This window comes from Propithecus coquereli, unplaced genomic scaffold (assembly GCF_000956105.1).
Source record: "Propithecus coquereli isolate 6110/MARCELLA unplaced genomic scaffold, Pcoq_1.0 Scaffold141, whole genome shotgun sequence".
In the NCBI taxonomy this organism is placed as follows: Eukaryota; Metazoa; Chordata; class Mammalia; order Primates; family Indriidae; genus Propithecus; species Propithecus coquereli.
Window position 1 is genome coordinate 93,077 of NW_012138414.1, and position 10,957 is coordinate 104,033.

The window sequence follows — 10,957 nt, forward strand, 5'->3', positions numbered from 1 at the left end:
CGAGAGACCAAAGAAATGACCCAGACAAATCCAGTGTGATGGGTTAGATGAGTTTATTAGGGTTACTCACACAGGGCTCTCACTCCTGGGTGTGGCAGGAGTTCTCCGGAGAGTAAAATCTGCCCTGCCTGCCTGTTTGTGGAGCTTTAAATTTCTTTCTGGCAAGTGAGGCAGAGCCCTCCCTCTGCCTCATTGTGTATTTATGTACAATACAGGCTGAGTGTGCACAATGCTTCCCATTAGGCGTGGACTTTAGTACTACAATTAACTAAAGGGTACTAAGGGAACTAAGGCAGCTTAAAACAGTTCAAACTGGTCTTAAAACTTATGACCACGTATGCAAAAGGAGAGCTACTTAAGAATACCTTTTGTGCTTTGTATTTCTTTCAGCTTTTTTATTTTGATTATATCTCTAAGTTCAAAAGACACTTGCATGAGATCTGTTAAATATTAAAAGCCAGTGGTGGGGACCTTGTATTTTTCCCTCAGCTATGTTGCCCAGGCTGATTGCGAACTCCTGGCTTCTAGCAATCTTCCTATCTCGTCCTCCCAAAATGCTGGGATTACAGGTGTGAGCCACCACGTCCAGCCAAACATGGTTTTCTTTTTTACCCCTGACAAATGTTTACACTACAGATTTCCACCCTTTTGGAACTGCAGCAACCTCCTGTTATTTATGTGACTTTGTAATACTTTCTCTTCTTTGAAGTGCAACCTGGTGTTTCTGTCCTTGGATTGGGATGGATTATCATGCACACCATTCATTTATTAATAATAGAATTTTTTTCAAGGACAATGACCATATTGGGAGAACAACTCTATTTGAGAAACATAAAAATGTGGACAAATACGCAATTGAAAATTGAGGAAAAATGTTGACATTTGTGAGAACCTCATGATATTTTTTGAGATAACTGAGATATCTTAGGATCTCATTGAGTCAGGATTAGAAATCATGGATTCCATGATATTTGCTGTGTAAAGTTTTCATTTTAAAACACTGTAGCATTTACATTTGCTCCGAGTTTGCTAAGAACAGACTAGAGAATGGTGGGGCCGTAGCCACCTTTTCTATCCCTTTCCTGGGTTATTTTATCTTTTTAGCAAAGGAACTGAGTTCCAGGCTCCCTGATGCTGACATTAATGTTGGGGTTACATCTGGAATCTGCCTCATCCCGAGTACCCCTATTAAGTAATCTGTATTTGAAAGAGACATCTTAACGAAGTGAATTTATGTGTTCTGTTTGGAGATGATCTTAATGTTCTGATTCTTAGTTTATATCATGTGGGTTATAGTTCTGGCTTATTTCATCCAGTTAAAAAAGAATGTCATTTTAGTCAATGTACAAAGATATTTTGGGGCTCAGCAAACTAACTTGATTCCAGTTCTGGTTGTTTCAAGTATCTGATTTGAAACGTTTTCCTCTAAATGTTCAACAAAGTGCTTCGATTCCTTTGCATAAAGCAAAATAGGAGGCACCAGTGACTTCATACAAAACACATCCTCACGCCAGCCCCGGACGCGGTGTGTAGTGACTGTGGATACCTTTTAAATGTAGTTCTAAACATTTACATGGCATCGTGTTCTCAGTTTATTTTTACTATTATGCATCGAAGTGCAATAAAAACATGTTAAGGGAAATAGTATATTTGCTAACATTTCTTTTTAGAGAAATGAGTTTCATTTGGCTGAAGCTGAATGAAAACAGCAAATGTAAAATTCTAGAGAAAGCTCGTAAGTGGCACTGAAGCAGCAGAGGACGCTTTCTATTTTTCTTTTTTAAAAAACTTTATTTTGAAATAATTATAGACCCACAAGAAGTTGCAAAAATAATACAGAGCAGTCTGTACCCAGCACCCTGCTTCTCCCAGTGGTGCCATGTCACGTGACTGTAGGGCATCGTCAAAACCAGGACATTGAATGGCCCAGCACAGTTAACCAGAAAGCTTTCTTTTTAAGAACTAAAGTTATGGGTTGGGCGCAGTGGCTCATGCCTGTAATCCTAGCACTCTGGGAGGCTGAGGTTGGAGGTTCACTTAAGCTCAGGAATTTGAGACTAGCCTGAGCAAGAGTGAGACCTCTGTCTCTACTAAAAACAGAAAAATTAGCCGGGTGTAGTGGCACACGCCTGTAGTCCCAGCTACTCGGGAGGCTGAGGCAGGAGGATGGCTTGAGCCCAGAAGTTTGAGGTTGCTGTGAGCTAGGCTGACGCCACGGCACTGTAGCCAGAGCGTCAGAGTGAGACTCTGTCTCAAAAAGAAAAAAAAAGAACTAAAGGTATGTTCCCATAAGGTACAGGTGAAGCTCATTTTGTGTGCACAAGGCCCTATCTGGTATAGTCGTCCAGTGTCCTTATCATAGTGAAATTCCCATTAGATGGGAGTCGTGTGTGAATATGAAAGATCACATTTGAAATATTGGAGCAAGGGAAAGATTAGCATTCTGTAATATGCTTTTAAAAGCCAAGTGAAAATATAAAAGATAGTCTACAAGTTTTGGTTCATACGTCTCTGTCTATTTACCTTCTTGTCTCAAATTAATGATTTTTCAGTTAGAAATCTTTTGCATTGAGATGGGGGAACTTAAAATATTTGCTATGTTTACAGTAGAAGCTTTTGCTTCCATTAGTGCACATGAAGCTTTTCTTCCCAGTATTATGTGTTTTCCTTCAAGTGACTTCTTTCTTTTAGGAATTGAAATATGGAGATGGAATACAGCTGGCCCGGAGTAGAGAACTGGATGAGTATTTTGCCCAGGCCAATGATCACATGGAAATCGCTGACAGCTTGATCAGAGAGATGCGGCAGATGGGCCAGCCCTGTGACGCTTACCAGAAAAGGTACTGCCCGCAGTGTGGGTAGAAGGATACTGTTACACTCAGTGCCATGACCTAGGCCTGCCTTTGAAGGCAGCACCCATGTTCCCAAGGAAAGGCTCGCTTACATGGTATTTTGCAGCTTTATGTTTCTCTAATACCAACTGGCCAGTTTGTTATGAAACGTTAACTGTACCTCCGTTTAGAGGCAGCAAAGGCCTTTAACACAGCATTTGGCTTCTTAAGAGTCTAACAGCAAGTCAAGCTTAGTTTAAACAATTAAACAATGAGACTCTTAGAGTCAGAAATGAAGACTTTAAAGCAGAAAGGTGTAGTCTGAATTTACTTTCCTGCCACCCAGGGCCCAGGGTATTATTACAGTCCCCAGGACAAAACTCACAAGAGACTAAAAGGTGCTACCAGGTTAGGCAAAGCCAGTTACACTTTCCGTGATGTTTCAGGCTTTTGACTTTTTCCTAAGATTTAATTTTTTGTATATGATCAAGATTCAAGTCATGGGATAAAGAAGAAAATCTTCAAATATGATAAGACACTTGTGGCCTCTGTATTGACATAGGGAGATTCAGAAAAGGGAAAATTTGCCCAGAATGTGAAAATTCATAGGCTGTCTTCCTGCAATGGGGTCATTGTTCCTCTTTCTTTTCAGACTACTTCAGCTCCAAGAGCAGATGCGAGCCCTTTATAAAGCCATCAGCGTCCCTCGAGTCCGGAGGGCCAGCTCCAAGGGTGGTGGCGGATACACTTGTCAGAGTGGCTCTGGGTGGGACGAATTCACCAAGCGCGTCACCAGTGAATGTCTGGGGTGGATGAGGCAGCAGAGGGTAAGCCGCTTCCTGATGGATGACACCCCAAACCTGTAGAGGCGAGGAGCATAGAGCATGACAGGGTCCGTCCCTGTGTTCTGTTGGCAGGTGGCGTTCTGGACTGCAGTGGCAACAACAACTTGCTATTTTCAGAATTTTCCTCCTATACAATTTGAAAGTGGTCTTCTGTTTTGAAATAAATAAAATTTCAGATAGTTTTTTGTTTCTGTGCGGCTTAAGGAATTAGCCTCATTCCTTTGTAGTCATACTTTATCACACAGGTAACATTTAAGAGGTATAATTTAATTCGTGGACTTTGAATATCCAGTTCTTACTGTTCACAACTGGAAAATCTGTTGTGGGAATTTATGTGCTAAATAACTTCATTTTTCTACTCCAGTGGCAACTATACCTGTATTACCGATATAGGTACTGGAAAAAAAGCAAATTGTGGCGGTTCATTTAAAATGTTAACAGATTGAAGGAGCTGGAAACAGAGTCAAACTGGACATTCTGGTTTGGGCTCATTGGTTGCTTATCTGATGCTTTTGAAGTGTCAGTTGTCTTGTGCAACCGGCATGTCACTGGTGTGGGAGTGAAGTGAAATAATGGCAGAAGTATATGATGATCTTTTCCCTAGAACTGGAGTCTCTGCAAAGTATTTTTCAATGCTAATTACTGTTTTGTTGTTTTATGTGGTAATTGTGTCCTATAATGAACAGGTGGCAGTAGGAATACGCCATAATCATGTAGATGGGAATTTTGTAATGAAAACCTACTACTGATGAGCCATCCTTCCCTTGAGAAGGCGGATGTGTTAGAATGATAAGTTGTGGAGAGTACAGTTGTACAGTACACATAGTACAGTTGTGGTTGTAAGAAAGCTTGGTTTGATTAGTTGTTGTTGGACCAGTTTAACAGTGGTTCTAAAATGTCTCAACTACTTTAAAATTTTCGGGTGTGTTTTTGCCTAGATGGTGAGGAATTTTGTGACATTCGTTCATTCACTCACTCACTGATTCCGTTAACTTTTTCTCCCATTTATTATAAAGGCTATGAACGCAGAAGGTGGGACTTACAGAGGAGAAAAGTCAGTTAAAATACCAGAAACCTAAATACGAACCTATTTGTGTGCTTTCAAATTCCCTTCTAATCTTTGAACACGCATTGTTTGAGGATTTTATGTGTATTGGCATTGTACCAGAAACCGAGGGTTCAAAAATTATTATCCGTAGTTTTGAAAATGAGATTATTGAAGAAAACAAGATACATACTCCCAAATGCCAAATTCCAGTGTAGGTCAGTGTGTGATTAATTGCCATGTGAGAGCTGTAATAAAATCTTGCTTAGTTGGGAGTGGGGGAGAGATGGAGCTTCAGCCCTTGTGGAGTGGAGGGGTCAGAGGAGGGCCTGGCAGAGTTCATGGGGCTTGAACTACACCTTAATGGTCAGTGATTGTAGGTGAAACAGCCTTTGAACCAAATTAGTTATCAAACATCATATCCCTTCATGTTTTCTTAGTTACTATGATGGTTATATAAAATGACAGCCCATAATTTGTCATTTTCTATGTTCATATTGGGCATAGCTTTTTAAGAATATTTTGTAGCAAAGGCTCAATTTTTAAATTTTGGAAAAAGGCATTATCACAGGAACTCAGTTTTAAGTCATTTTCTAACAGAAGCAATTGACCAGCTATGCTTTTTAGATCAGGCAGGCGGCCCTCACGTTTCAAACAAACTAAAAGATGTTAGGCCGCCTGCTGCAGGTTGGCTCTGGGATTGGCTCTGGCTCCTTTTCTCTTGTCTCTTCCTCCCCATTTGTGGCCTGCATGCTTTGCCTTACTCCCAGGAGACCAGGCTGCAGGGCCCAGCTGATAAGGGAGCTGTTGCCCCAGCAGCACAATCAGGAGGCCAGCAAGCATCTGCTGCCTGCTTTGTTTTGTTGCCTTGATTTGTGTTTGCTGATGGGCGGGTCAGATACTATACACCTGGCTGGTAATGAAAGGCCTGCCTGGAGCCTGGTCATCTCGCTAACTTCCCAGTGCACACACCTGGCTGTTTCTGTTTTAAAGCCCAGACAGCTGCAGGAAAGGAGGGCCAAAGTCCTGGGTAACTGCCAGTCGTCTGACTCTGAAATGGCCTCCGTTTCTGGAGCCCTGCCTAGTTATTAGAACATGGATGTGGCTTAGAACAATGTGTATTATGTTCTTGTTGCAATCCCCGACTGGAATGCTTGCCCTCGGCATGTCCAGGAGGTGACACAGGTGATTTGGAAATTTACATGTACTCATGCAAAAGAGGGATGAGGTAATGGACTTGCCCCAGAGCGAAACTTGGGGAACAATGTGTTTGATTCTTACTATGTGACATTCTTAAATTTGAGACTCAAATAAATTTAGTCAGATTTAATTTTTTTAAAAACTAATGTAAATTCACAATCTTAATATTGCCGACATTGAGACCTTGAGTATGTATAGTAACTTCCCTTTGAAATGGGCCGTAGAGAGCATTGCATCCTGAAAGGGAACGGTAAATACTGGATTTAAAAGAGCCAACAATTCCATCTACCAAAACAATGTAAAGAAATAAACAATGAAACATACTTTTAGGTTAGCTATTTAGCTTGGGGAGCAGTGCATGATTGTGCTTAACAATTTTTGATGCACATTTAAAAATGATTGAATAATGTCTGTGGGTATTTTATAACATCATTATACATACGCGTGCACGCGTACTAATATCTGTATGCATGCTTACCTGCACGTGCACACATCAATTTCTTTTTCTTCAGAAGACGCGATCTTAGGTTATGTCCCTTGGTGCTTTTTGACCCCCGATGTGTACATAAGTGAGTCAGACGCAGAGGCGTGAAAACAAAGGGCAACTCTCTTCCTGTCCCTCCGCAGGCAGAGATGGACGTGGTGGCCTGGGGCGTGGACCTGGCCTCGGTGGAGCAGCACATCAACAGCCACAGGAGCATCCACAATGCCATCGGAGACTATCGTTGGCAACTGGACAAAATTAAAGCTGACCTGGTACTTTTCAATGTTTGATTTTAGAGTTTTAAAAAAGGATACTGCAGGACCTCGTTATGACGATTTAATTACAGCAGTTAAATCCTAGGCAATTTGGTCTGAAACATTAGGCTACAGTTTTTTCCCAAGAGACTGGAAATTTTATAAGATCCCATTTTATAGATGGGTAAGTAGAATCAGATAGCCTTCCTAGAGATCGTATTAACCCTTGAGGAGAAGTTAAACAGAAGGCCAAGGGTGTGCAAACACTCATTCGTTTGCAGTTTGTAAATAAATATCTTTGGAAGTGGTAGTTCATTTCTGCAGAAAGCAGAGCATCTCTTCTGATAGAGAAAATGCAACAGTCATATGCAGTAGTCTGTGTCGTTAATGAATCCTTTCCTAGGTGGTAATTAAGACATATTTCTACTGAAGGAAATCAGGTCTCATCCTGACGCCCCTACTGTGCTGAGAAAAGTCAGACTCAAAGCTGGGTTGAGAATTGTAGCATAAAATATTAATCTGATCTTAAGTGCTTGGTTCCCCCCAGACTCTACACTTTTAATCACTAACTTTTTTACTTAGACCGAAGCTATTCCTCCTCCTCCTTCCAGCCTTCTTTTTTTTTTTTTGGTCCACCTGAGTACCTGACCAACTTTCTTCCCATTTCTTTCATATCTAGGGAATCCTAAATCATATTTCCAAACTTTTAAAAAAATTTGTAACAAGTTGAGTCTTTAAGTGACTGTGTTCAAGCCTTCCCTTTGTGGAGATGGCACTACCAGACCGGCAAGGGTTTGCCTTCAAACCCCCTGAGAAAAGGTCACTGGGGGGTGAAAAATTTCAAAGAGCAAATACTTCTTTCTACTGAGGGATCTGAGGCCAGTTTAGAAGGGCTGCTCTTGCTATACAAATCTACACGGGGAATTAAAGAATTACCTGCTTTTCTTCTCATCTTCTAGCGTGAAAAGTCTGCGATCTACCAGTTGGAGGAGGAATATGAAAACCTGCTGGTAAGTCAGTTTATTTCTGAAGTGCACAAAGGCTCCATTGTTCTCAGTTCAATTCAGTGCTATAAATACCAAGCGCCTCCTGGGGGTGAGGCACCTGCTTGGCATAAGGACCCCGGAAAGTGTGCTAACCTAACAACCCTGGAAGTGTGTTTGTGTGTTGTTTTCAAGTTGTATCACATAAATGGCACTTGTTAAATACTTGCAGTTACAGCAATAAATCTTTGCCACTTGTGAATTGTGATCTTTTTTATGAAGTATGAGCAAAAATAAAACTTACTTTCCTCTGATGGAGGTCTGCCAGACTGCCATCACCATTTTGTGATAGACTGTATCAATTACTTGATTCATAATTAGAAGAGGGATTTCCATTCTTCTGCCTATTGGTGTCACCCAATCTTCAGTTTTTCAACATTTCCTTGTTGGCAGTGACACTTTTTAAATAACATGGCTAGTGGTAACACGGCAAATTTTCCTATTAGGGCTGGGGTGTGACTGACAGCACTTTGAAATTTTAGGGGAAGGAAGAGGGTAGGAAAAGATTTATCTAAGAGTCCATTTTCCCCTTCATAGTACAAAAATGTAGTTGGATAGAAGGAATAAGTTCTAGTATTCCATAGTACGGTAGAGAAATTATAGTTAGCAATAATTTATTGTATATTTCAGAATAGCTAGAAGGGAGAGGAATTGTAATGTTCCCAACACAGAGAAAAGATAAATGTTTGAGGTGATAGATAGTCGAATTACTCTGGTTTGATCATTACATGTTGTATACATGTATCAAAATACCACATATACTCTAAAAATATGTACTACGATATATCAATAAAATATACAAAAAAGAGAAAAGTTCATAAGAAGACCTTATTTAGAAGAATAAAAAATAATGTTGGTTGGTCCGAGTGCAGTGGTGTTTATAACTAATTGATCACAACCAGTTACAGATTCCTTTGTTCCTTCTCCACTCCCACTGCTTCACTTGACCAGCCTTTAAAAAAAAATTGTTAAAAAAAAACCCCCTAATTATTGAACCCAAACATCAGTGTATGAATCATGATCCTTTGGGAATAGGCTGTTCCACTCAATCTAAAATTGCTGTCTTGTTCACTGCAAATTTGGATGGATCTTTTCCCCATACCAGGTGGTCAGTGAATGCACAAGATTAATATTTTTCCTATCTTTGTGATTTTTTTTGGTGGGGGGGAAGGGGTTAATCTATGAGCTCTGCAGAGAACACCATTCACCTGCATATTGTTATTCTAACGCTGCTTTTGAACTTCCTGTGCAGAAAGCATCCTTTGACAGAATGGATCACCTGCGACAGCTGCAGAACATCATCCAGGCCACGTCCCGGGAGATCATGTGGATCAACGACTGTGAGGAGGAGGAGCTGCTGTACGACTGGAGCGACAGGAACACCAACATCGCGCAGAAGCAGGAGGCCTTCTCCGTAAGCTCCCTGTGTAGTGGCAGCCGGCGTAGGTGCTCGCCTCGAGGGCCTTGCCTTGGAGGCATCCGAGGGCCTTTCAGTAATTCGTCAGCCACTTGTAATTCAGCCTCAGTGAAACGGTCATGGGAAACCCTCCCTGAACACTTTGCAGCGAGTTAAGAGGGGCGATACCTTGATTAATGTCCCAGAAGACAGTAGTTTGCTTAGACAGGGTAAGAATTGGCTCATTCGGATGACCCAGGGTGTGTGTGGCACTGCAGTAGGGTGGATTGAAACCCGGGCTTAGAAAACCTCCGCATTAGTCGTAGCTCTGTCTCTCTTCCTGTCTGACCTTGTACAAGCCTTGTCACTGGTCTGACCTCTGCCACATTCTGTCCTGTATCAAACATTCTTTCCAGCCTTAAAAAAAAATGCTGTGATTCTTGAGGAAGACATAGCATGATCCTTTGTCATTGTTTCTTTCCGAAGTGCAGTCTTGTATTTAACTTCCTTTAAATGCTGTGGGAGTGATGGAAGCTTAGTGGTGACTTAGTGATTGATTGATTGATTTTTCCATTCACAGATACGCATGAGTCAGCTGGAGGTTAAGGAAAAAGAGCTCAATAAGCTTAAGCAAGAAAGTGACCAACTTGTCCTCAATCAGCATCCAGCCTCAGACAAAATTGAGGTAGACTTCCTGAGGTTTATATTTTTGTTAGGAAAAAAAAGGAAACTTTTCATAAAGTAAGACTATGCAAATGAATGATTCTTATCCATCATGAAGCTGTGCTAACTTTATTTTCTGTTTCGGGATCAATACCTTAGGTCAGGGGTTGGCAAACTTTTTCAGAAAAGGACCAGTGTCTTATACTTGTGGGTCATCGGTCTCTGTCATAATTACGTAACTCTGCCATTGTAATGCAAAAGCAGCCAAAGCCAATATGTAAATGAATGAATATGGCTGTATTCCAATAAAACTTCACTTACAAGGGTAGGAAGTGGGCCAGATGTGGCCTTTGGGCTGTAGATTGCTGACCCTCTGCCCTAGGCTGCCATCCGTGGGCTGTGCTCAAGGATGCCACTGGTTGGTAACACTGATATGGCCATTCTGGTTGTTTACAAATCGAAACTTCCGTATCAGTTGGTAAGAACCATTGCTTTAAGCACCTCTAAGCCCTTTACCTGGATGCCTCACCCCTCCCCATGATCCAGCAACTGTCCAGGGACGGGACTTGCTACTAGACCCTGCTCCAGGGTTATCCCTGATGTCTGTTCTGATTGGGTCAGTAGCTCTGCTATTTGGATAATGTATATTTTGACTAATACTCCTAATGGTATCTATTCATGAAACCCATTTTAAAATTTAATTTTGACCATATGAACAGTTACCTGGTGGGAGAGAACTCATTCTCTTTGTAGTTGAGAATGAAAAAAGTTTGCCTGACTTAGATAAAAATGGTTTACTAGCTTTCCTTCAGGCTAACATATCTCTGGAGGAATGTATGCATCTCTGGGGCTGAGCGGGGCCAAGACAGCATGATCGGGGTCAAGACAGCAGGCATGTTCTCATTTTAGGCCTATATGGACACTCTGCAGACACAGTGGAGTTGGATTCTTCAGATCACCAAATGCATTGATGTTCACCTCAAAGAAAATGCTGCCTACTTTCAGGTTTTTATACTTAGTAATAATTTCATTGTCTTTTATGTTGTAATACCATATCTTTTGAGTATATCTTAAAAAGCACTGAAAATAATCTTGAAAGTATTGCATAAATCCTCTTTACTGGTTGTTAGTGTAGAGGAGCATAGATTTGTAACCTGGCCACTAGACACTCAAATAGTTTTCTGGTGTCACATACG

The 10,957-nt window shown here is 41.2% G+C and overlaps 1 protein-coding gene across 1 annotated transcript in view; it reads left to right on the top strand.

The window, feature by feature from the left end:
- The window catches only part of DSP (desmoplakin), a 39,008-nt gene that overhangs the window by 9,155 nt on the left and 18,896 nt on the right, over positions 1-10,957 (top strand). The window contains exons 2-8 of the mRNA XM_012639618.1: positions 2,692-2,840; positions 3,484-3,658; positions 6,549-6,677; positions 7,619-7,669; positions 8,955-9,116; positions 9,679-9,783; positions 10,671-10,766. Of these exons, the coding sequence (XP_012495072.1) occupies positions 2,692-2,840; positions 3,484-3,658; positions 6,549-6,677; positions 7,619-7,669; positions 8,955-9,116; positions 9,679-9,783; positions 10,671-10,766 (867 nt within the window). The remainder of the gene's footprint in view (positions 1-2,691; positions 2,841-3,483; positions 3,659-6,548; positions 6,678-7,618; positions 7,670-8,954; positions 9,117-9,678; positions 9,784-10,670; positions 10,767-10,957) is intronic.